The sequence below is a fragment of the Eptesicus fuscus genome, chromosome 18 (genome assembly GCF_027574615.1).
Source record: "Eptesicus fuscus isolate TK198812 chromosome 18, DD_ASM_mEF_20220401, whole genome shotgun sequence".
Lineage (NCBI taxonomy): Eukaryota > Metazoa > Chordata > Mammalia > Chiroptera > Vespertilionidae > Eptesicus > Eptesicus fuscus.
In genome coordinates, this window is record NC_072490.1 from 46,167,051 (window position 1) to 46,193,786 (window position 26,736).

Consider the following 26,736-nt stretch of genomic DNA (forward strand, 5'->3'; position numbering starts at 1 on the left):
GATCTTGCTCCTTTATTGCTATTTTAAAGGAGTTGTTCATCCCCTAATGGGCATCTTTTGGGAGCAGCAGCATATCAGAATCAATACTTCTACCAACTGAAACGGACAAAAACAGTGAGAATATTCAGTCGCAGCAGTGGATGGCCTTTGTGTTGCAATCCTTCCTGTCGTCAGGCAGCTCCTAGAAAGGTTCCTACGTTTATTTCTCTAAAGCATTTTCTGGTTATTTCTTAGATCGTAACTCCCATACCTGCTACCTTAATTTCATCTTAGACATTAACACAGTAGCCCAAAGCAACTGAGTCAGAGAAGCAACTGATATCTTCATTTTCCCCTCAAATAGGATGGGGAAAATGTGTATTATTCTCTAATGGGAATACCATTGTGGATATAGAACTTGGGGCTGCTAAAGCAACTACTCTAGACTCATAGTTCCTTATAGTTAGAACGTATTGAACAGACAAAACTGTTACCATCAGAAAATGCTCTTGCCTATTAGAGGATCTTACTCCTGAGCAATTAAGTTGGTGTTTTGTGGGGAATTATTGTTACAACATAAGCGAATTTGGCATTTATAGAATTATGACTTTGGAAAGGTTTATTCAAATACATCATCTTTAAATGTTACTCATTTATTAGACCCTTTATTCTATAATTTGCTTAATCCTTAAATAAATGGCACTTTAAAGGATTATAAGTAATCCATTTAAAACTTCAAGTACACACATCAGTGTTGGTTACTATGCAGAGAGAATGTCATTGTCTATAGTTTCATGTAATCTGTGATAAATATGTTCAGCTGTATTTTTTATTAAAATAAACCATGTCAAGAAAATGGGTTGTCTGTAGCTTGGCTAAATACTTTATTTTTAAAAAATATATTTTTATTGATTTCAGAGAGGAAGGGAGAGGGAAAGATAGAAACATCAATGATGAAAGAGAATCATTGATTGGCTGCCCACAACCCAGGCAGCATGTGCCTTTGACCAGAATGAACTGGGCACCCTTCAGTCTGCAGGCCAACCTCTATCCACTGAGCCAAACTGGCTAGGGCTTGGCTAAATATTTTAAATGGGAACATTTTGTGGGACCATTTATAAACAAGTACCAGATCCACACAGTTATTTCTAAAGTTTTTTTAAAAAATATTTTTTAAATTGATTTTTAGAGAGGAAGAAGGAGAGATAAAAACATCATTGATTGGCTGCCTCCTGCACGCCCCCAACTGGGGATCAAGCCCACAACCAGGCATGTGCCCTGACTAGAATCAAACCTGGGACCTTTTAGTCCGAAGGCCAAACCAGCTAGGGCATATTTTCCCTGTTAGTAAGAGCTAGCAATCCTGTCTTGCTGTTTAAGTTAGGCACCATTTGTATGCTTTTATAACTAATTTAAACCTGTCTTTTCCATTATAACTTCTGAAGAAGGCAATGTATAGCAGGTCCTTTTTTGCCGTGGGTTTGATTTCCAGTCAAAGGTATGTACCTAGGTGGCAGGTTCCCCACCCTTTCAGGGCAGGTGTGGGAGGCAATCAATTGATGTGGCTCTCACATCAATGTTTCTCTCTCTCTGTCTCTCCCAACCCCACTTCCGTCTATCACTCTGTCCAAAATCAATAGAAAAAATATCCTCAGGTCAGGATTAACCCCCCCAAATTTTTTTTAAGGGAACCCTATTAGAATAGGCATGAACGAGTGATGTGGGCTAGGAGATTAATGATTTTAGATGACACTTATTTCTTAGTAGAATTTTAAAACTTTCACCCCACGTTTATTTTTAAGAACATAAAAATACAATTAGTCATAGCTAGGAATTCCTTTATTCCTTATCAAAACAATCTTAACAGTAAATGTAGATCATATGCTTTTTTTCTTTACATACATATTGTCTTTTTATATATATATATGTATATATATATATATCTTTCATCAGGACTCTGCCATTCATACTTTGTCCTTCCAGTGAGAGGGTAAAATTTTACATTAGTCTTATTCGAAGAAATAGCAATTGTAACAGACAAAAAACAGGCATGGAGTCTACGGCAGTAAGAATGGAGTTTTCCACTTACAAGCACATTCTTCCCGTACAAAAACATTAATGACTTGTAAGATCTTACCCTTCAATCCAGGTAGTGTCAGCAAGTATTTTAAATAAATGCCAGTGACTTGATATTAAAGTCCAAACTAGATGTTCAATGTTTTCTTTATTGCAAATATGATGTCTTTAACCTGAGGTACACAGTTGTCTTCTAGAATCTTTGCATAAGGCATAGGGACATCAGTACCGGTGACACGAACTGCAGGAGCATCCAGGAAATTGAACGCAGGGCCTAGGAGAGGAGGAGGAGTAACTGAGAGAGCCAAAAGCCAGCCGAACACCAACACCTTGGCATAAAAGGTGTGGCCGCCGCCACCGCAAGACAAGAATCTAAAGGAATGCTAACTCTGGGGATTGTTTCTGGTTTTGCTTTTTAAAACATTTACCCAAAGAAAAAATGCCATGCTGACAAATTGGAGGTTCAAGTCATTTGGCCTCTCCTAGCTTTTAATCTCTGTATGCAGTATCCAGGTAGACAGTGTTTAAACTAGGACTATTAAAACTAGTTTTTCTGAAATACCTTCCATGATCCTGGCACAAATTTCAGCTCCTACTCCAAACTGTGGCCAACCTCCTTCCACAGTTACGAGGTGATTGGTCTTCATGACACTGGCTTCTATTGTCTCAATGTCCATTGGTCTGATGGTTCGAAGATTTATCACCTAAACAGATAAAGTAAGAGATAAGCTTTAGAGAGCCACTGCGTCATAAATATAGTCTTATCCCCATAATACCACTTTAGGTTTCCTATTCATCTTTGGGTCTAGGAAAATCTGCCTATTCATAAACAAGATGTAAGAGGGAAAATTTAAAACAAAAATCTTTATCTCTACTACGGCAGCTGTTGTTAACGTACAGAATCCACTCATCCTCCCTTGGCTTTAACTTCCTTCTCGTCAAAATAACTGCCCGGCCTGTGTGGCTCAGTTGGCCAGATGGAACCATGAGGTCAAGGTCACAGTTCGATTCCTGGTCAGGGCACATGCCCAGGTTGCGGGCTTAATACCCAGGAGGGGGTGTGCAGGAGGCAGCCAATGGATGTTTCTCTCTCACCGATGTTTCTGTCTCTCTCTCCCTGTCCCTTACACTCAGTGTAATTCTCACAACCACCCTGATGACAGAAAACATACCATCCCCACTCTGTTCTCTGAAGCGAGCTCTTCCTCAGCTGTTTTCTTTCTTTCTATAAAGTTTTTTTAAATTAATTTGTACAAAGAGAAGAAGGGAAAGAGGGGAGAAGGAAGGAGGGAGGGAAACATTGATGTGAGAGAGAGACATTGATTGCTTCCTACATGCACCCTGACTGGGCCAAGGAATGACCCTGTAACCCAGGTAAAGGACCAAGAACAGAACCTATGACCCTTTGGTGCTCAGTTGATGCTCTACCAGTGAGCAGCACTGGCCGGGCATGCCCTGACCTTTAGGTGCATGGGAAACATCCAACCAACGGAGCCACACCAGCCAAGGCTCTCAGCTGTTCTTTCTAAGCTCCTGTCTGTCACTCCAAATTTTTTGAGATTTAGAGTACATAACTTGCCCAAGTATAAGAAGTGCTAGGTGCTGATTATAAAAGGGTCAGACTCATTGACTTCTATGTTTCCCCTCGTCCCAACCTCCAGTTCCAAGGATGGATCTTAACTTCAAAAAGCAGGACTATTCTAAAAGATCCAGAACCTAGGTGGTAAAAAAACTATGTATTTGAAAAGCAGGTTCCCAGCTTTAAGCAGAGACAGAACTGAGTGACAAAGCAAGATTTTACACATCTAGGTAACCTGTTACAGAACTCAAACTCCTATTTCTGGGTCTTAAATTTAAAGGGAATCTTTCTGATTCTTTAAGAACAAGTAAGTGAATGTCCACTCACCTCACATTCAATTCCCTCTTTAGATAGCACGGTTGCAGCTTCTAAGCAGTGTCCCACAGGCCTTGAATGGGCAACTACAGTTATATGTGTCCCTGAAACAAAGTGGTCACAGATGAGAAGTCAGGTTGAAACTAAGTTCATTTATAAAATCTTCAACTCAGCTTCAGTCTAGTAATATGAGGCATGTGGCAACCTTCCTAGAAATGAAATACAAATCTACTGGACTAAGATTTAGAAAAACACAAGTGTATGAGCAATTGGGGCAGGACACATTCTTATTTTGAACTCATACTTCCCTAGTCAAAGTAAAGGGCAATTCAATCTAGAATGAATTTGAATAACAGAGAGGCTAGATCACAAATAATGTTTAAATGTATACTAAGTTTTCTTACCTTGCCTTTCTATTTTGGCTTTTCCAATAGGAATCAGAAAATCTTTTGACTGAGCTTCTTGGGGAAATTCAAAAGCAACTCCATACATCAATTCATTTTCTAGCATCACCACTGCAAAATACAAATATTTAAACAAAAGTAACTATGTGACTAAATAGGCACACACAACACTTTCTTTTCTGAGAGTGTGTTTGTTAACCCTTTGCACTCGCTTTTTTCTCGAGCTGCTACCGATGCTAACCGTGTCGAGTCACACTTGACATCCGAGTGCAAAAGGTTAAAGCTGGGGCCAGTGAAACGAGGGCTGAGGACTTTGGCTCACGGGAAAGTCAGAGAAAAGGGGGCCTTGGAGACAGGTTCAGGTTCAGCTGGGGACACGATGCTGCTGCCCATTGCTCCTCTGGGTGCAAGTCTTGTGGGACCCACAGAGCTCAGGAGATGCGCGCCTAAGGGAGAAAGGTGGCATGCCTCCGAGAGGGAGGGCACCGCTACCATTCATGTTGTTAAGCTTCACTGTGCTGATTAGGAAGCCTGTGTCTACCGTGTCCCCTTCCCGAGGATGGTTTAGGTATTGACTTTCGTAGTCTACTCAATCCTAATTCTATCTGAGGTTAAACCAGTGTTGTAGGTACAGAGTAAATGTCTCCTTTACCTAACTGGCCCCCATGTAGTCAGAAGTAAGAAAAACATCTTTTACTTTCTTTACTAGCTGTAAATCAACATTTTATATATGTCTAAGCCTAACAAGAAGCTTTTATTGGTGCCTCCCATGCAAAGATCTCATTTTAGTTCTTCACTGTTCAAAAGAGACCCAAGGGTTGCTCTGCTGACCTGGGTTGTTATCCCGAATGGCTGATTTAATGAGTCCTTTAGCATCCTCTGCATTCCAGGGGCTGACCACCTTCAAGCCCGGGCAGTGTCCGTACCAGGCAGCAAAGCACTGTGAGTGTTGGGCAGCTACGCCTGCTGAGGCCCCATTGGGCCCCCTGAAGACAATGGGCACACTCTGAAGGCCCCCCGACATGTAGTAGGTCTTGGCAGCTGAGTTTATAACCTGGTCAATGGCTTGCATAGAGAAATTGAAGGTCATAAATTCACAAATGGGCCGCAACCCAGCCTGTCAAATAAAAAACACAGATGTTAAGAAGTCTTAAAACAGCAATGAAGAGGGGCAAACAACCACTCTGCTCCCCCACATTCAAATAATGTTTTCAAAAGGTCAAGTCAAAAATCTCTTTGGATGAGATTCATAAAGATTCATACCATAGCTGCACCTACAGCAATTCCAGCAAAGCCCATCTACAAAATAAAACATAAACACGTGAAAACCCATAAAAATGATAACAGTGTACACTTTAAAGGTCAGCTTCCTGATGGCAGGCTTACCTCAGATATGGGTGTGTCTATAATCCTCTTATCGCCGTATTTCTTCCATAGGCCTCGACTAACCTAAAAAGCATTGACCCCATTACTTTATAAAGTGCACGCGGGAACCGATAATCACCTCCATTTTGTATAGCGTTCACGTATCTTGGTTACCTTGTAGGCCCCATCATACTGGGCAACTTCTTCCCCAAGCAGAAAGACCTTCTCATCTCTTTCCAGCTCCTCATCCATACCTTGATTTATAGCATCACGAACTGTCACCTGCCACAGGTATGGGGAAAGTCGATAAGCTACGGGTTTTTTTTAAGGTACTATTGAGGTTCTCCCCCTTTATAATACCTAGGCTGCCCACAGTGTATAATATAAAATGATTTCTAGAACAGGCTTCTCTTTAAAAGGTCAATTTTAAAAGCAATATTTCCATCACATGTAACTAGTCTTTGATTGGGTGTGTGAATGCAAAGTTTACTGAACACCCTGCTTGACATGCACAGGGCTGAAGAGATCTGCCTGCTGGCGGGGCCGGTTCATAGGCGAAATTCGTAAGGAGATCGTATCCTGGGTTGTTTTACTCCACCCTTCAGAGAACTGTTAAGGAAGCCCAAATAATTCTACATATTGAGCACTCGCTAGGTGCCAGGCACTGCCAAACACTGTGCCTTCAGCATCTAGGAGTTATTTTACTATATAGGTTGGTTGGTAAAATCCTCTAGTAAAAAAAAAGGGGGGGGGTCCTCAAAAAGTCGAACACGGAGCTACCATAGGATCCGACAACTCCCCTTCTCCATATACCCCCAAAAGAACTGGAAGCAGAGACTCGGCTTCTTGCACAATGTTCACAGCAGCATTATTTATAAACCCAAAAGGTGGAAACCACCCAAATGCCCATCAACAGGTGATTAAACAAAACGTGGTGTGTCCCTACAATGGAAGAGCATTCCGCCTTTAAAAAGAACGAAATTGTGACACATGCTACAACGTTACGCGAAGGGAAATAAGCCAGATATAACAGGACAACTACTGCATGACTCCACGTCCCGGGCCAACTTAGGACGGAGACGGAGGGTGCAGCAGAGGGGCTCAGGGGAGACGGGGCAAACGGCGGTGATGGCTGCCAAACACGGTGAATGGTCTTCCTGCCGCCGAAGACTCACTTGACAACGCTTAGTTTTGTTCCGTATATTTCGCCACAATAAAGATAAAGGCGGAGGGGTGCTCAGGGGAAAAGCGTCAAGGCTAGTGCCCTCGGATGGATCGCCCGTCGAGGGGCAGCACGCCGGGCTCGGCCCCGGGCCTGGGCGCTGGGCCGCAGCAGACGCAGCGCGAGTCCCCGGCAGGACGCGGCTCCCCGGCCGCCGCCGCCTCTCCCCTCGGCGCCCACCCGCCACCGCGCAGGCGCGACCCCGGCCTCCCCCTGGGACGAGGGCCCCTGTGGTGTCCCGGCGTTACCTGCAGCGCCGCCGGCGCCGTCCGGTGGAAGCGCCTCCTCAGCAGCCCCGAGACCTGGCGGGGAGAGAAAAAGGACGCTCAGAGCGGGTGACAGGGACCGCGCGAGGTGATCGGGCCCGCCGCTGCCGCCTACCTGCTCCAGGGGTCTCCGCACCAGCGCAGACACCACCGCCATCTTAACCGTGTCCTCTAGCCGCCGCCGAATGACAGACAACACAGCGGGGCTGCGACGTCGTATAGGGACCCGCCTCCCGCTGGCGCGGACCAATGGCAGAGCGCGGCGCCGGCGTGCCCCGCCCCTTCCCCGCGGGGTGGTCCTGCGGCTCTTCCTGGTGTCGCCTTCGATCCACGTTATTTCTGGGAGCCGGCGGCTGCTGGTATGCGGGCCGCGGGCCGTTCCCGGGTGGTGTGGCTTGAAGTGCGGGGACCAGAAGTCAGCCTCAGGGCTTAACTCGAGGCCGGAGGGACCTTATGACCCAGGCCACCTCCTGCGGGCACTGAAGTCCTTTGGGCACAAGTAGCGCTTGCACACCCGTGGCCGGCAACTTCCAGCTTTTGCGCGAGTCCCGTCGGGCTGCGCGGTGTGTGGGTTCCTTAGAACGCGGTCAAGAGCTTTCGTTGACGCATTAAACGCCGACTGTGCGCTGTGGTTAGTGCTTTGGAGCTCATTGGAGGCTCACAGGAACCCTCGTAGGTAATGCGTTATTGTCTCCGTTTCACAGATGAGCCAACGGAAGCGGAGATTGGCTGCGTGAGCCGGGATTTGTTTTGTTTTGTTTTGTTCAAATGATCAGAGAAAGTTTGTTTAGAAAGTTACAGAGGTCGTAGAAGTGAGCCGGCTGGGCTGAGCGGGCTGAGCGGGATTTGGGTTTGGGACTGACGCCGACGAGTGGGCTTTTTTCACCGCTTCCGACAGCAGAAGTCCTGCCTGTGAGCTTCTCAGCAGCCTGCGTTTGGAGGGGGTCGCCCGTCTTATGAATCTCATCCAAAGAGATTTTTGACTTGCCACTCCCTTCTATAAGCTCCCTCCCACTCCTCTCCCTCTCGCCCTTGGGAGTAAGTGGGGCCACTGGGGACTCCCTTGGCCTCCACTCCTCCCCCGACCTCCTGGGAGTCTGGGTTTGACCTGGGGCTGCAGGGAGTGACTAGATCGCAGGAGTGAGAAGGGAGGAGGCGAGGGCAGAAACAGCAGAGAAGCTGGGCTAGGGGTAGTCGGGGATGAGGAGGGGGACAGGTTTGAGATCTGTTGGCGACTGGAATAAATAGGAGTGCTGTGAGGGAAGGGGGAGAGTTGAAGATTTGGGTTTTGTGTGTGTGGTTGGATAGCTGGGGGAGGGGGCGGCTGGGAGCAGGTAGGAGGAGTCCATTTTCAACCGGCTGGGCCATACCCCGGCTGGATTAGGCGCCTAGAGCTAGAGGCTAGGCAGGGCTAGAGATACAAATCTGGGGACAGCTGCCTAAAGATAGCCTTTAAAAATAAATAAATAAAGGGAGAAGGATAGAGAGTTAGAAACATCAATCAGCTGCCTCCTGCACACCCCCTACTGGGGATGTGCCCGCAACCAAGGTACATGCCCTTGACCGAACCTGGAACCCTTCAGTCCGCAGTCATGCTCTATCCACGGAGCCAAACCGGTCACGGGTAGAGATGGCCTTTAATCTCGGGGCCTCTGCTTCATCGTCTGTTAAATGAAAGATGTACTCTAAGGTGTGGAGTCAAGACCTCCCAAGACCCTTCTGTCGTTAGCAGGAGGCCCCAGCACTTCCCAGACAGCCCAGCATCCCCGAGAAACCCCTGACTTTGAGATGTTAGTCCTCAGGGATTCCTGAGTTCTGCTTAGAATGAAAATGTGTCAGCACTGAGATGTTTCAGGATTAGAATTACAAAGCAAAGGGAGACCTCAGGCGAAGGAACAAGGACCCAAAGAGAAGCCAGAATCTGGACTGTGGTCTAGACAAAGGGCTGTAGTTCTGGGCCATATTTACATAGGGACCCCAAAAAGCGGAGCCTCCAGCTAGTCTGGCCAGCTGACTCGAGGCAGTGCAACTCCTCAGGACTGGGTTGGCCTCAGCTGAGAATTTTCTTTTGAGATAACGACTGTGGACATTTCAGCTGCTTTCCTTTCAAACTCTGTAAATGGCCAGTTTGGAAAAGCCAGGCACAATTTTTCTGTTTAAAGGCACAAAAGATAAAAGTGCTGAATTTTTGTCTAGCTGGCGTGGCTCAGTGGTTGAGCATCAACCTATGAACCAAGAGGTCACTGTTTGATCCCAGTCAGGGCACATGCCTGGTTTTGCAGGCTTGATCCCCAGTGGGGGACATGCAGGAGGCAGCCATCAATGATTCTCTCTCATCATTGATGTTTCTATCTCTCCCTTCATCTCTGAAATCAATTTTAAAAAATTTTAAGTGCTGAATTTTTAACCCATAATTTTTTTCTTTTTTAAAGAGATTTTAAAAATATATTTTATTGATTTTTTTACAGAGAGGAAGGGAGAGTGATAGCAAGTTGGAAACATCGATGAGAGAAACATCGACCAGCTGCCTCCTACACACCCCCCACTGGGGATGTGCCCGCAACCAAGGTACATGCCCTTGACTGGAATTGAACCTGGGACCCTTCAGTCTGCAGGTCAACGCTCCATCCACTGAGCCAAACCAGCTAGGACTTAACCCATACTCTTTATCAAACCAGTCTACATTTATATGCTGTAGATTTTACATAAAGGGATTGGAAAGTGTAAATTGGCCAACTGGGGCACTTCCCTCTCAGAATTAAAGCTTTCCAAGGTTTTAGGAACATTTGTCCTCAAATCACTTTAGATTGTCAGGTAGTACTTTACCCAAATTTTCAATCTCTATGGGTTTGACCCTGTGTGTGTGTGTGTGTGTGTGAGTGTGTCTGTGTGTCATTGCAAGCAAGGTTTCTTAAAAAGGGCTTTTTGTCTCCTGCCCCCAGCTTTTTAGATGTAACCTAAGCACAGTAAAATGCTCATTTCCATTACCCAGAAAGTTCCCTAATGTTCCTCGAAGTCATCCCACATACATCACCACACAGGCAACCACAAATCTGATTTCCCTCCTCATATTTTAGTTTGCCTGTTTTAGACCTTAAAATAAGGGAACTTTGGGATGTGTACTCTTTTGTGTCTGTCTTCTTTAGCTCAGCAAAATGTTCTTGAGGGTCATCATATTTTTAAGTGTATCAATAGTTTACTCTTTTTCTATAAAATATATTTTTTTATTGATTTCAGAGAGGAAGGGAGATGGAGAGATAGAAACATCAATGATGAGAGAGAACCATTGATCGGCTGCCTCCTACATGTCCCCTACTGGGGATCGAGCCCACAACCTGGGCATGTGCCCTGAGCGCTGACCTTTTGGTGCAGGGGACAATGCTCAGCCAACTGAGCCACACCTGCCAGGGCAGATAGTCATCTTCTTAATGTCCTCAGATGATGGGAAGGGTGAGCTCTCTGGGTGCTCCTTTATAGACACTAATCCCATTCATAAGGGCTCTGCCCTCATGACCTAATCATCTACAATAGGCCCCACCTCCAAATACCATCACACTGGAGATTAGGTTTCAACGTACGGATTTTGGGGGAACAAAACATTTAATCTCTTGCAATTGGGATAATAATAGTACCTACCTCATAGGATGTTATGAGGGTTAAATGAGTTAATGTTTGTAAAGCTGCTTAGAATGTCATAGTGGCATATAAATGTTAATTTTTAAAATTTTTTATTAATTTCAGAGGCAGAGAGAGGGAGAGAGAGATAGAATCTTCAATGATGAGAATCATGGATCGGCTGCCTCCTGCACACCCCTTACTGGGGATGGAGCCCACAATCTGGGCATGTGCCCTTGACCAGAATCAAACCCAAGACCCTTCAGTCCGCAGGCTGACGCTCTATCTGCTGAGCCAAACCAGCTCTTTTGAAAGACTTCAAACCTCACAAAAAATTGCAAAAGTAGTCGAGTTCACCAAGCTTTGCCCAATGATAATATATAACCATAGCACATTATCAAAACTCCCAAATCGATATTTGCACAATACTGTTAAGTAGAGATAGACTTTATTCAGCTTTCACCAATTTTATATGCATTCTTTTGTGTGTGTAGCACTATAGGATTTTACCACATGTACTGATTCACATAACCACCACAATCAGAATACAGAATTGTTCCATCACCACAAAGAAGCTCTCATGCCACCTCATAGTCACATCCCCTCCCCGCCCCCAACTCCTGGCAACCACTGATCTGTTCTCAAGCAGTATAATTTGTTATTTCAAGAATGTTCTTTACATGGGATCATACACTATGTAATTCTTTGATAACTGATTGGCGAGTGTCATTTAGCCTATTGCCCTTGAGATCCATTCAAATTATATCAACATTTCATTCCTTTTTATTGTGAATAGTTGTATGAAGGACATTTGGTTTGTATCCAGTATTAGCTATTACCAATAAAGCTGTTATGAACATTGGTTTACAGGTTTTTGTTTGAACATAAGTTTTCATTTCTTCACGTATGTACCCAGTAGTATGGTTGTCTGGTAAGTGTATGTTTAACTTTTAAGAAATTGCCCGACTTTTTCCAGAGTGGCTATACCATTTTACATTATTTCCAACAATGTATGAAACATCCACTTGTTCTACATCCTTGCTAGCATCAGATACTAATTTTTATTTTATTTTAGCCATTCTAATAGATATATAGTGGTATTCCTCATGACTTTATTTTTTTTTTAATTTCTTTATTGATTAAGGTATCACATATTTGTCCTCATGCCCCCATTCCCGTCCCACACCTCATGACTAATTTGCATTTCTGTAATGGTTAATGATCTTGAACATCTTTTTCCCCCCCCACTTTTTAATAAATCTTTGTTGTTCAGATTATTACAATTGTTCCTCTTTTTCCCCCCCATAGCTTCCCTCCACCCAGTTCCCACCCCACCCTCTGCCCTTTCACCCCCCCACTGTCCTCATCCATAGGTTTATGATTTTTGTTCAGTCTCTTCCCGCACCCCCACATCCCTTTCCCCCCGAGAATTGTCAGTCCACTCCCTTTCTATACCCCTGATTCTATTATATTCACCAGTTTATTCTCTTCATCAGATTTCTTATTCACTTGATTTTTAGATTCACTTGTTGATAGATATGTATTTGTTCATAATTTTTATCTTTACCTTTTTCTCTTCTTCCTCTTCTTAAAGAATACCTTTCAGCATTTCATATAATTCTGGTTTGGTGGTGATGAACTCCTTTAGCTTTTTCTTATCTGTGAAGCTCTTTATCTGACATTCAGTTCTGAATAATAGCTTTGCTGGGTAGAGTAATCTTGGTTGTAGGTTCTTGCTACTCATCACTTTGAATATTTCTTGCCACTCCCTTCAGCAGATTGTCACCTACTCAGAGAGGCCTCTCCTGACCTCCCAGCCAGGCTGATGTCCTCAGCTATAAGTTCCACAGTGCCCGTCCTTCTCTCCTCACCTCACTGCTCCTCAGCTGAACTGTGAGCTTCCTGAGAGTAGAAGCTGTGTCTGTCTGTTTGGCCAACAACAGCAGGCCGACGCTCTATCCACTGAGCCAAACCGGTTCTAGCAGATTTTTGTGCCAACATTATTTTGTGAAAAACCATCTTTCCTCCATTGAATTTTCTTTGTACCTTTGTGCAAAGATCAATGGGCTGTTTTGAATGGATCTGTTTTTTTGGACTCCATAAATCATAATAATCTGGCCACTCAGTGTATATTGAGTCTTATAACCCATAAGCCCAGTATGTCTCTCCATTTACTTTGGTTTCCTTTGATTTCTTCATTGGCCCTTTGCAGTTTTCAGCATGCAGATCTTGCACATATTTTAATATATATATATATATATATATATATATATATATATATATATATATATATTTAGGTATTTATGTCCTTTTTAGGTTATTGTGAATGATATTCTTAAAATGTCAGTTTATAGAAATAATAATGATATTCTTAAAATGTCAGGATATAGAAATACAGTTGGTTTTCAATAGCTGACATTATGTCCTGAAACCTTGCTAAACTCATTTATTACTTCTTGGAGCTTTTTTTGTGGATACCATGGGATTGTCTACATAGATAATTGTGTTGTTTGTGAAGGAGATAATTCTACTTCTATTTTTATTTATTTTATTGATTTTTTTACAGAGAGGAAGGGAGAGAGATAGAGAGTTAGAAACATCAATCAGCTGCCTCCTGTACACCCCCTACTGGGGGTGTGCCCACAACCAAGGTACATGCCCTTGACCAAAATTGAACCTGGGACCTTTCAGTCCGCAGGCCGACACTCTGTCCACTGAGCCAAACCGGTTAGGGCTCTACTTCTTTTTAAATATGTATGTCTTTTGTTGCTTTTTCATGCCATAGTACTGGCTTTCTAGTACCAGTGTGGAATAGGAGTTAAGGAAATGGACATAGTTGCCTTGTTTACCATCTTAGAGAGAAAGCATTCAATTTTTCACCAGTAAGCGTGACATGTCTTTTAATTTTTTTGTAGATACCTTTATTTAGGCTAAGAAGTTCCCTCTGTTCCTACTTTGCTCAGTCTTTTTATCATGGCTGGCCACTGAATTTTGTCAAATGCTTCTTCTGCATCAACTTATATGATCATTTGATTTTTCTTCTTTAGTTTCTTAACAGTGTGGATTACACTGATTGATTTTTCCATATTGAATGTTGCATTTGGTCATGCTGATATATATCTATAATAATAATAGCATAATATGCAAATCAACTGAACGGCTGAACAGCAGAACGATCGTCTGGATGACTACACTATGACACTGGCTCCAGGCCAGCCAAGGTGGTTGCGATGCAATTGGTCCGCGGGGTGGGGCGCCATCACCCCATGATTGTCCCGCAGAGGGAGGCCCAGGCCACTGGCTGGCGGGGAGATCGATCGGGGGCGGCAGTGGCGGGGTGGAGGCTCCACGATCAATCACCCCAAAGAGGGAGGCCCAGGCTACCTGGCCAGCGGCGCTGTGGCGGTGGGCAGGGCCTCCCTCTGCGGGGCAATAGATCGCAGGGCTCTAGGATTGCAAGAGGGCACAGGTCAGGCTGAGGGACCCTCCCCAAATTCATGAATTTCGTGCACCAGGCCTCTAGAGGCCGCAGCCACAGGGAACCGTGGGTGGGTGGCTTTGCCTGGGCCCCAGCCACAGGCGCCCGAGACCTCGGGGCAGGTAGTTTGTCCCACTCCCGGGCCACAGCCTGGCTGGTCCCCATTCCTCTCTCATGAGCTCATGTTTGCCTGGCTGGTCCCCAATCCTCTCTCCCCAGTGTTGAGTGTCTGAGCAATTCTGGTGTGATGACCATTTGCATATTAGCTCTTTATTATATAGGATATATATTTATTTATATTTATATTGATTTATATTTATAAAATATATACTTTTAATGGATTTGCTTTGCTAATGTTTTGTATTTTGTTGAGATTTATGTCTGTTTATGAAAGATAATGGTCTATAATTTTCTTGTATCATATTATCTTATCTGGGTTTGGTTTCAGGATAATGTTGGTCTCAAAATGAGTTGGGAAGTGTTCCTTCCTCCTCTGTTTTCTGAAAAAGATTGTGTAAAATTGGTTTTATCTTTAAATATTTGGTAGAATTTATAACTGAAACCATCTGAAGATTTGTTTTTCAGGGACTTTTAACTCCAAATTCCATTTCTTTAATAAATGTAGAATTATTCAAGTTATTTTTTCTTGGGAGAATTGTGGTTGTATTTTTCAAGGAATAGATCTATTTCACCTAAGTTGCCAAATTTATATGTGTTGGTTCATAAGATTCAAGTTAGAGCCCGTGGATCTATAGTGATATATCCTTTTTCATTCCTGAGATTAGTATCTTGTGTCTTTTCTTTTTATTTCTTTGTCAGCATGACTAGAGAGTGTGATATTTAAAAATTCTCAGGTAATCCAGAAGGTTAGGCTCAGGTTGCAAGTTTCAAGCTGTCTGCTGTGTGTGGGCTGTGATTCCAAAGAGCTCGTTATGACAGCATTTGCAGTGCTAGTCAGATGGGTCCCACATGTGCTCTGCCCGGTGATCAGTCAGGGACCTGGGCGGTGACTACCTTGTATTTCAGTTGGTAAAGCCTTTGGGATGCTGTTTAGGGTCTGATCTTCACATGCAACCTCTGGGGTGAGCTTAGGAGGTTATGCACAGGTTTCTGGGATGTCTATCTTGATCTTTCTCATGTCTTTGGTTTCCCCAATACTTTGTGATGTGAAGAGCCTCCCTTTCCAGTCCTCCAGCCAGAAAGATGGGTGTATTCGTTTGATAGGGCTCCCATAGCAAAATACTAGACTGGTGGCTTAAACAACAGAAATTAATTTTTCACATTTCTGAAGGCTGGAAATCCAAGATCAAGGTGCATGCAGGGTTCATTCTCCTTAGGTCTCCTTCCTTACCTTCTTGCTCTGTCATTACACAATCTCTCCTATGTGCATGTACATGTCTGTGTCTTAATCCCTTTAAATATATATATATATATATATATATATATATATATATATATATATATTTCTTTATTGATTTCAGAGAGGAAGGGAGAGGGAGAGAGATATAGAAACATCAATGATGAGAGAGAATCATTTATAGGCTGCCTCCTGCATCCTCCTACTGGGGATCAAGCCCGCAACCCGGGCATGTGCCCTTGACCAGAATTGATCCTGGGACCCTTATGAGCCTAATGACCTCATTTTACCTTTTTGTTTTAAATATATTTTTATTGATTTCAGAGAAGAAAGGAAAGGGAGAGAAAGAGATTGAAACATCAGTGATGAGAGAGAATCATTGATTGGCTGCCCCCTGCATGCCCCCTATTGGGGATCAAACCTGCAACCAGGGCATGTACCCTGACTGGGAATCAAACCATCTCCAGTTTCATAGGTCATTGTTCAACCTCTGAACTACACCGATGGGCTCATTTTACCTTAATTATCCATTATAAGGCCTTAACCCTATCACATTAGGAGGTACTGAGGGTTAGGACTTAAACCTGTGAATTTGAGGGGGGTCTTTTGTTTCCCTGCTCTGCTGTGCACTTCCCACCACTGTGTCTGCATCTGGGACCAAGGGAAGACAGGAAGAGAAACAAAGCAATGGGATTCTCTCCAGGCTCTTAGAACCACAGCTCCTCCAGAGTTTTAGCAGCTACCCACATACTGCTGCCACCAACACCAGGATGTTGCCTGCAGGCTGGGGCAGGGGAGAACAAAGGAAAGAAAAACAGAAATCATGATGGGGTACTCCCACCCCCAAATACACACACACGCACACACACACACGCACGCACGCACGCACGCACGCACACACACAGAAAGCAAGGGCTTCTCTTGCAGCTCTTCCTGTCTGTACCTGATGAACCTTCTGGGTTTTGAGCAGATGCCTTTCAGTTTAGACCGGGCAATACTGAAGGAAAAAATTGTAAAGTCCCCACCAGTTTGGTGCACCTTTGGATTCTGGTTTCTTTCCCTAACTCAGCATCCTTAGAGAGCTGCTCCATGCATTCTGAAAGGATTTCTATATAATTGCAGTCATTGTAGTAGGTAGGATACACTGTTTTCTCTATCTTCCCGAAATTGGAACCTGGGACTTAGGCTTAAATGTGAGCCTTTAAGACACACTCAGTGCCCCGTGCTGTTTTCTCATTAGGAATGCATTTTGTAGGAGTTTGCATGTCAGTGTAAGTAGATTTCCCTCACTTGCTTTCAGTGTAGCTATTAACCGACGTCCTGCATCGTTATGCTCTAGTCTTCTAGTCTTTGTTATTACAACCACGGTGCATTGGAATGCCTTGCCCATATGTCTTTGCACACTCATGCAAATGCATCTGGATAATTTCTAGAGGAAGAATCTCAAGGTTAAAGTAACTGTGCATTTTAAACTGTGTTCAATATTGTCATACCTCCCCATAAGCAGTATCTGAAAGTGCCAATTTCCTCACACTCTGGCCAATATAGTTCATGTGCACGTTTCTACATGGAGATCTATACTACAAGTGGCTTCTATATCTCAGCTCTCTCATCTGTTACGTGCGTGTCGTAGTCTGGGTTGCTCAAACAAAACACTGTAGCTTCTAAACAACAGAAACTTATTTCTTAAAATTCTGGAGTCTGGGAAGTACAAGGTCAAGGCGCCAAGAGATTCATTGTCTGGTGAGAGCTTGCTTCCTGGTTCATAGAGAGTCGTCTTTATAGAAAAATGTATGTTTCTGTTGATTTTAGAGAGTGAGGGGAGAGAGACAGAGAGAGAAACATCGATGAGAGAGAACCATTGATCGGCTGCCTCCTACATGTCCCCTACTGGGGATCGAGCCCACAACCTGGGCATGTGCCCTGAGCGCTGACCTTTTGGTGCAGGGGACAATGCTCAGCCAACTGAGCCACACCTGCCAGGGCAGATAGTCATCTTCTTAATGTCCTCAGATGATGGGAAGGGTGAGCTCTCTGGGTGCTCCTTTATAGACACTAATCCCATTCATAAGGGCTCTGCCCTCATGACCTAATCATCTGCAATAGGCCCCACCTCCAAATACCATCACACTGGAGATTAGGTTTCAACATATGGATTTTGGGGGAACAAAACATTTAATCTCTTGCAATTGGGATAATAATAGTATCTACCTCATAGGACTGTTATGAGGGCTAAATGAGTTAATGTTTGTAAAGCTGCTTAGAATATGTCTGCCACATAGTGGCATATAAATGTTAATTAACATTTTTTTTATTGATTTCAGAGAGAAAGAGAGAGGGAGAGAGAAATAGAAACTTGAATGATGAGAGAGAATCCTTGATGGGCTGCCTCCTATACACCCCCTACTGGGGATCGAGCCCGCAAACCGGGCATGTGCCCTTGACCAGAATCAAACCTGAGACCCTTCAGACCATAGGCCAATGCTCTATCCACTGAGCCAAACCGGCTAGAGCTAAGTGTTAATTAATTTTTTATAATAAATTAAAGTCTTTCAAGAGGAATTCACCAGAAGGGCAGGACTCAAGCCTGGGTACAATGCCTACCTTGTGGAGGGATTAAGATGATAAAATTAAATGCAATAATATAATTAAAGTATTTTGCACAGTACATGCTACACAGTAAATGCTCAATAAATACCAAACGTTGTTGTTGGGGTTTCCCTGGTTTTCTTTGTGGCTGTGAATTGTCACCCAGAACTAATGCATCCAGGCCCAGCACAGCCCTTAGAAGGGGCCTCTTCTCCTCGAGGAAGAGCCACACTTGAACAGGGCCAGGCCCTGAGGAGCAGCCTCCTGGCAGTGGAGAAGCACACAGGACTTTATGGGACCTGCTCTCACTGGTGTCTGGCAACAGACAGAACAGCTAAAAAACAGGGCACTCGAGGGGCAGGTGAGTCTCCCCATTCTCTCTGCACAGGGACTGGAGTAAATCTGGATTCATGGGCAGTTGGGAGGAAGGCCTGAGGGCCCAGAGAAACATTGGTTGTGGTTAACAGAGTAAGTGGTGACTCAACTGGTTTACATAGAAAACTAAGAGATGGTACTTAGGGCTCTTGGCTGGGAAAAGGGTTAGTCTGGCCAAATATAATTCAGTATGTGGTAAAAACCAAGTAGTTCGAGATGTTAACTAGGTCTTTAAATAAATTAATTTAAAAAATCTGTATCATACCATATATGTAATAATATGCATGTACAATGTATATAACATGTATGATATGCATTATATATACATTTGTATATATATAGAAAGAATAGAATTCTAACTTCTTGGTTTTTACTACAGACTGAATTATATTTTATATTTGTTATTGGTAACATATATTACATGTTAACATCTGAATATATTATACTAATATATGTATATCATATATGTATAATTATGACTTAGATATATAATATATATAGAGAGACCTAGTTGGTATTTCCATTTAGTGTTTACTAAACACTGAATTATATTTTATATTTCTACTAGAGGCCCGATGCAAGAAATTCGTGCAAGTGCAAGAGTAGGCCTTCTCCCTGCCCCCCTCCTCCCCCTCCCCGCTGCTGGCACCAGCTTTCCTCTGGCACCCAGGACCCAGGCTTCCCTCACAGAGGGAGGCCCTGCCCACCTGCCACAGCCTGCCGGCCGGTGGCCTGGGCCTCCTTCTGTGGGGCGATGGCTGGGCCCCCGACCAATCACATCGCACCCGCCTTGGCTGGCCTGGTGCCAGTGGGTATCATAGCATGGTCCCAGATGGTCGTCCAGAAGGTCGTCCGGATGGTCGTTCTGCTGTTCGGCCGTCTGGTCTAATTAGCATATTACACTTTTATTACAGGTTTTCTGATATCAGAAAATAGTGAAAGTTATTAAAAGATAGTCTGTGGGAAAAGGTGGATATTTGTAGACATGAAGCAGTTTTCTCAGAGCAGCTCAGAAGGGTTTTAAGTACCTCGGCCTTTTCCCTGCTCATTGGCCTGCTTCTACAGGGTTGTCTGGAGACCCGCCACTTTCCTGCTGGATGTGCTATTCCTCCTGCTCTGGGCCTGCTGAGAGGCTTTCAGACGTGGAGGGAGCTGTGGAAAAGTGGAAAGAAGGCTGGATTGGGAAAAGGCCCAGATGCCAGGCCTGTCTGGGGGTGTCTTGTTACCTGGCTGACTCTGAGTTACTGAGCTTTCTGAGCCCTGTCTGCAGCTCCAAAAACAGCCCTGTCCTGTGTGGGCTGCTTACCTCAGGCTGAAACCAAAGGCAATGTGGTGACTGTAGAACCTAAAAGCAAATTATGGGAAACCTGAGAATGACCATAGTTAGCATTTATTGAACAGGTACTCTGTGCTATAGTCTCTCTCATTTATCCTCCCTCACAATTCCTTTCAAAGGTGATTATTATTATTAATTTATTTGGATACATGATATATACACAGTACAACATTCAAGTGGTATAAAGATTTTACTGTGAAATGTGGGTCTCTAATAAAATAATCAGGCAAATTAATATAGAGATAAAGCAAATATGGCAATGACAACAGTGTATAATCTTAATCTCTGGTGAATAGGTGGGACTTCATTGCACCATTCTTTTAACTTTTCTGTATGTTTGAAAGTTTTTCATAACAAAAACTTGGGAGAGGGAAGTGAGTCTCTCTCCTACCCCCATCTCCCTATACTCCTCCCAGGAAGTAAGCACCCTTACTAGTTTCCTGTTTCTCCTTCCAGAGATACTCAGATTTTATGGGCGTGTACGCATGCACACATATCGGATTCATTAGGTTATTTCTTTTAAAAAAATATATTTTTACTGATTAGAGAGAGGAAGGGAGAGGGAGAGATAGAAACATCAATGATGAAAAATCATTGATCTGCTGCCTCCTGTATGCCCCCTACTGGGGATTGAGCCCTCAACCCAGCATGTGCCCTTGACCAGAACCCAACCCAGGTACCCCTCAGTCCGCAGGCCGACGCTCTATCCACTGGGCCAAACCGGCTAGGTCTATTAGGTCAGTGGTCGGCAAACTCATTAGTCAACAGAGCCAAATATCAACAGTACAACGATTGAAATTTCTTTTGAGAGCCACATTTTTTAAACTTAAACTATATAGGTAGGTACATTGTTATTAACTCAGGGTACTCCTAAGCTGGCCTTTGCTAAAAACTCAAGGGGCCAAAGAGCCGCATGTGGCTCGAGAACCGCGGTTTGCCGACCATTGCATTAGGTTATTTCTGATACCGCATTAGCAGAATTTAGTTTATGGAAGCTTTAGAAGCGCAGCTGTTTAGGAAAGGCCATCCAGGTTAACCCCACAGCCCCTTTTCCTGGTGTCCTGACCATTTTGTTCTCGAAGCTGACCCCTAGAGGGCGCTCGCTCCACTTGAGTGGCTGCAACAAATTGCAAGAGGCACAGGACGGCCACCACGTGACTCAGGGGTGGAGGAGGGAGAGGTGGGGAGGGGGGAAACAGGACGAGGACTACAAAGTATAAATACTTATGTCATTCGGCCTTAGCCACATTTTTTGTGGGTTGCAAAACTCAGACTCAGAGCCCACATTTTGGCCTCGCAGCAGTAAAGGCTAAAAGAGAAGGTTGCCTAGAAATATTCACCCACATGCTGTACCGTGAACTTTTAGAGGCTAAATAAAACGCCCCATTTCTAGGCATGAGACATTTCATAGCATCCCAAACATTTTGATGCTGATTACTTGGATAGATTTATAAAAAGTGTTTTTACTAAAGTAAATACATTTTGTTTAATACATTAGATCCCACTTATATAACACGGGGGTTGGAGATGTTTCTGAATTAATAACACCAAGCTTATTCTATGTGTGTGCTTATATTTAGGGAGACAAGATTTTACATTTTATCTTATCTCTGGATCTGTGTAAAAATGAACTGTATTATAATAATGAGTGTGTAAGTTTTTAAAAAATATTTAAGCTAACACCAATAGGTAAATTACTAGTTTAATCAAATAGAAAAGTTATTTTATTAATGTTGAACATGTACACTAATTTGAAGTAGAATAAAACATTTTTGCATTAAGAATGTCATATATAAAAATACAAATAAAAAATAAAAAATGTGTATATAAAATATCTACTTTCAGAATTGAGGCGATTTGAAAAAAATTTCTATGTTGCTTAATATACACCATAAGTATAGAATATAGTATAGTTGTTAAGAAACCAGTTTTATACCCTAACTGGTTTGGCTCAGTGGATAGAGCATTGGCCTGTGAACTGAAGGGTCGTGGGTTCGATTCCAGTCAAGGGTACATGCTGGGGTTGTGGGCTTGACCCCCAGTAGGGGGCGTGCAGGAGGCAGCCTATCAATGATTCCCTCTCATCATTGATGTTTCTATCTCTCCCACTCCCTTCCTCTCTGAAATCAATAAAAGTATATTAAAAAAACAACCACCAGTTTTGCCACTTGAAGAAATTTGTACTTCAAACGTAGTCTGAAAAGCAGTGGGTGAAATAAGATGATTTCATGATAAGTATTTATAATAATATTTATAATAACTCTTTATAATAGCAAAAAATGGAAAATAACCTCAATATTCCTGGGTAAGGGTCTGGGTTAAAAAATACGTATGATCCAGCCATGAAACGGAATATTAAGAAGCTGTAAGAGGAATAAAGAGGCTCTCTGCAATGAGAAGCACATCCATCTTTCCACCTTATTCGAATTTCTGCAGAATGGTTATGAAGGGAAATTTGAGAAATCAGGTGATGCTTTCAACCACAACTTTTTTTTCCTAGCTTTCTATTTTGAAAAATTATATATTCACGGGACGTTACAACGATAGGACAGAGAGGCCTCTGTAGCCTTCATCCGCTTTCTCCCAATAGTTACAGCTCAGGGAGCTATAGTGTAATATAAAAACCGGAAATGACATTGGTACAGTGCAGGTGTGTGCTGTCTTATCACCTGTGTAGAACTGAGTAACCCCCACTGAGAGAGACTGAACTGTTCATCCCCACAGAGATCCCTCCCTGATGCCCTGTTACAGCCATACCCACTCTTTCTCCCATCATCCCAACCCTGGCAACCACTAGTCAGTTCTCCATCTCTGTAATTTTGTCACTTAGAGAATATTATGTAAGTGGAATCATACAGCATGAGATGGGTTTTTTCCACTTAGCATAATGCCCTTGAGATCCAGCCAAGTTGTTGCCGGTATCAGTAGGTTGTTCCTTTTTATTGTTGGACAGTGTTCCATGATATGCATGTACCACAGTTTGTTTAATCATTCACCTATTGTAGGGTACTTTGGTTCTCCAGTTTAGATTGTTACAAATAAAGCCGCTATGAACAAGTATGAACAGGTTTTTTGTGTGGACATAGTTTTCATTTCTCTGGGATAAATGCCCAGGACTGTGACTGCTGGGTTGTAGGATAAGTGTATGCTTAGTTTGAAAAGAAATTGCTTTCCAGAGTGCTGTACCATTTTACATTTCCAACCACAGTTTTCTTCTTATGTAAAACGTTGGCTACTGTTAGCACAATGGCACTAGGCCAAGAGCACATGAGAATCTGAGACAATTTTAATGTCTAGAGAAAAATAAATTTAATATACATTAGATAAAGCAAAAAAAAGGTCAAGACTAATTTGTTTGCTGGCCTACAAGGTTCCATGCTTATGTCTCAGGTTTTCAGAATGACTCTCTCCCTCATCAGCAAGCTAATGATTTGTTGAAAAGCTACAACACGTTGCGTAGGCCACTGGGGTGAACCCGGGTTGTATTCCGTCCCAGGTTTCCCCATGAAGGTTGTACTTACTTCTGGACTGTTCTACCCCCAATAATAGTCATTTAGAAAACTTAGAGAGTCATTTCAGAACCATTCTCTCCCAGGGACCTCTTTATCTAACACCCATGCCCAGGCTCCCAGCACTAAGCAGCATTAAAATTGCTTTGAATGTGTCCCCCCCCCCCCACCCCAGCCCAGTTATAGTTGTTAGAGTACAGGGGTGAGGTCACACTCCCCTGTGTTAGGAGTGCAGGCTCCAGGGTCATGGACATGCTGCCCTACCTGATGTCCTTGGACAAGTAACTCCTGAGACTCAATTTCCTCACCTGTACATTTGAGGTGATAGGTAATAACAGTACCAGCTAATGTGGCCATTCAGCCCTTCTGGACAGTTATAGAGTGTGTACTATGGGCCAGCTGAGGACACAGTGGTGAGCAGGGAGGAGACCCTCCCCTCAGGGAGTGTAATTAAAAGACAAAACCTAAGTAAGGTGTCCAGCCCAGCCTCTGGCATGTTGGCCTTTAAGAAACATTATTTCTTTCATTATTATAATCAAACTCAATATTTGTTTATGGACTTGAATGGAATAAGAACCCAGTATTGCACATTTGGTTCAGTATATTCATTGTAGTCAGACAGTAATTAGCATTAAATGTCAGCTGTGCTGGTCTCATCCCATTGCTAAAATCACATCAATTGCTGACCAAGGGCACTCCATTTTGTGCTCAAAACTTTCAAATTCAGTAAGTGTTTCTTGCTATAAAAATACAACTTTGAAGAAAGAGTCTTTTTTTTTTTTCCCCCCCTGCAGAAAGCTTTATTATTTCCATTTGGTCCAAGGCATGGGAGAGGGCTCCAGGGTGGTTAAAAGGATGCCTGGTGTTGGCAGGGAGAGGCTCAGGCAGAAGCCAGACACCAGCGGGGTGCAGGAGCCCCTCAAAGTCTTCTGGGCTCCAGAGGCTCCTAGTCGTGCTGGAGGGTGAGCCTTTTGAACAGACAGTCGCCCAGCCCAGCCTGGGGCCCGGGAGCCTGCGGAGGTGAGCCAGGTGGTCGCCCATCTTCTTGATGAGTTCCACCGGCTCATCCAGGAAGTCACTGAGCTGAGGGTCTGTGCGGGTAAAACCCAGGCACGAAGAGCCACAAGGCCTGGTTCAGGTTCTTCTCCATGACCACGGCGGCTTCCGAGGCATCCTGTGTTTTACCCCCTCATCTCAGGAAGGCTTCTGTGTGTCCTGGGAGAGGCTGTGGCTGCCGGGCTGGTTTGGCATCTTCAAGAGACACTTGGTGCCCTTGAGCTTCTCCTCAGCCAACTCCAGGAAGAAGTGGCCCATGCCCTCCACAGCCACATCCTTGCAGTCCAAATAGAAACGCAGAGAGAGAGGTAGGTGTAGGAGGCCCGCCGATGCAGGTTGGCCAGGTGGTTGACGGCGGCCTCCGCCTCAGGGGAATAATGCTGATGAGTTGGGGAGCTCATGGTTGCTCAGCAATAAGGAGTTAAACTCAAAAAGCAGTGTTGTTGGCTGGTCTCGGATGGCTAAGATGCTTCCGAAGGTGGCCGCTGGAAAAGAGGTTGGAAGGTGGGTGGAGGCTGGACGAAGGGGCATCCCTGGGTCTGTTCCGTCCAAACCGTGTTGAAGCCAGAGTCAGATCCGGGGATCTCCGAGGGCCCTGCCGGAAGGAAGAGTCTTTATACAAACTTGCAAAAAAGTCTCTTACACTTTCAAACTTCACATATTATCAAAAGATGCCCACAGCAATAAGATCAATTTCATTGTTTATAAAAGGCGACACATTTTATAAATATTTAATCAGAAATGCAAAATTTAGCAGGAGGAAAAAAAACCTTAGAGGAAATTATTTTTTTTAATCTGTAAAAATGCCAAAAATGTGGCAAAAAATAAAAATAAATACGCCAGTCGAAGGAATGCAAACATACTCAAACAAGGCCTCAACTTTATTATGCAAATTGGTCACTGGTAAATTTATCATTAGGATGCGTGGCTCTGGTCAGAGTAGCCTGTTCCTAGGGCAGCACCATCATGGTGGCCGTGGGCAGGTTAGATATTACAGGCGGCTGAATGGGAACGTCCTGTTGGCTTAGCCCTCGATCACATCCCTGCTTCTAGGAAGTAGGGAGAGGGATTTGAGGATTGCCTCACTTCCATAGGGGAGGTTGGGGCCCTGCTCCCCACTGGGACCTACACAGCCACAGAGGTCTCTAAATAGTAACCAGCAGTTGTTCATTATAGTGAATGAACAGACAGAGTCGGTAACGTGGACTCCAGTCACAGTTCATGGACCATCTAGCAATGTGACTTTGCAAAATTCCCCATTTCTCCTCAGCCTGAGTTTATTCATGCATAAAATGAGAGTGGATTTAGATGGTGGCTACAGTGCCTAAGAGCTCTAGGATTTCCTGGGATTTCATTGCTCTCAGCTCCTCCCATATTTTGACCTTTCCAGGCTAGCATGATGGGCTCAGAGCAAAGACTTGCTATAGCAAAGGTTAATGTTCTGTGTCCCATGGAGCCATTTCCCCAGGCTCTCAGAATGTAAATGTGAAGGTGATGAAAACAGTGAAATCTGGGCTCTGGTTCATCGGAGGCAGAACTGCTCACCTCGTGGTGCAGCCCTGGAGCTGAGGGCCTCCTCTTTGGCCTGAAGCTTCATAAACTTGGGTTTAGGCTGTCAGCACTGATGTAAAGAGATTTGGTAGTTCAATTTGCTTCTGAGAAAGAACTGAGGTTTCACAGCAGGCTTCGGGGGGCCAATAATGAAACCTGAGCTGGCGTCTCACCCGCCGAGGGGCAGAGAGCCAGATGTTTGCACAGAAGGCTGTGCTGTCAAATCCACGCATTCACAAGCCCCATGCCCTAACCACTTTAAAGCAGGAAGGTGTTGCGGTGTAACAGTTTTAATTGCTAACCCCCAGCCGAAAACGCCAGTCTCTGGATTTACTAAGAACTGGGTGCGAACGGCTGTGAATGGGGGTAATTTTCTGCCGGTGTGCTCATCTGTTTCTCCTCTCCCTCACTTGCTTCCTTGTTTGTGCCCAAGCCCAGACCAAAGGCCTCTGGACGATTGCCACCGGCGTGCTCTCCTCCCGTGATGGGCCTGGGCTGGCAGCCATAGGTTTACCTTCTCTTCTGTTCTTGCTGGAATCTGTGCTCCTGTATCCACCTCAGTCTCCTAGGAACAAGCAGCTTTGAAGTCTTCTTGCTGTAGCTGGTGTGAGTCTCAGTCCACGACTCAGGAGGACAAGAAATAAAGCTTCTCTCCCAAACTCCA

At 44.0% G+C, this 26,736-nt stretch overlaps 1 protein-coding gene and 1 long non-coding RNA gene across 2 annotated transcripts; one reads left to right on the forward strand and one right to left on the reverse strand.

The window, feature by feature from the left end:
* Positions 1-1,800: 1,800 nt before the first annotated feature.
* Positions 1,801-7,542, reverse strand: PDHB (pyruvate dehydrogenase E1 subunit beta). The gene is made up of 10 exons (XM_008146286.3): positions 7,322-7,542; positions 7,189-7,242; positions 5,893-6,000; positions 5,740-5,802; positions 5,617-5,652; positions 5,185-5,470; positions 4,354-4,464; positions 3,962-4,053; positions 2,618-2,759; positions 1,801-2,329 (listed from the first exon to the last, which is right to left on the reverse strand). Exons 1-10 carry the CDS (start codon positions 7,361-7,363, stop codon positions 2,184-2,186), a joined length of 1,080 nt encoding a protein of 359 aa, XP_008144508.1. The 5' UTR covers positions 7,364-7,542; the 3' UTR covers positions 1,801-2,183.
* LOC114233307 (uncharacterized) lies at positions 7,478-26,736 on the forward strand. Its single transcript, XR_003619462.2, has 2 exons — positions 7,478-7,565; positions 26,506-26,736. It is a non-coding gene; the product is annotated as an uncharacterized LOC114233307 (long non-coding RNA).

What these genes read in the sequence shown, in the direction of transcription:
- PDHB (XM_008146286.3), bottom strand. Translation starts at nt 7,363, where the DNA reads ATGGCGGTGGTGTCTGCGCTGGTGCGGAGACCCCTGGAGCAG. An exon ending in CATTCGGGATAACAACCCAG is followed by an intron (nt 4,465 to 5,184) that starts GTCAGCAGAGCA and finishes TGTATTTTGCAG; the next exon opens with TGGTGATGCTAGAAAATGAA. An exon ending in TTGTGCCAGGATCATGGAAG is followed by an intron (nt 2,330 to 2,617) that starts GTATTTCAGAAA and finishes CTCCTCTCCTAG; the next exon opens with GCCCTGCGTTCAATTTCCTG.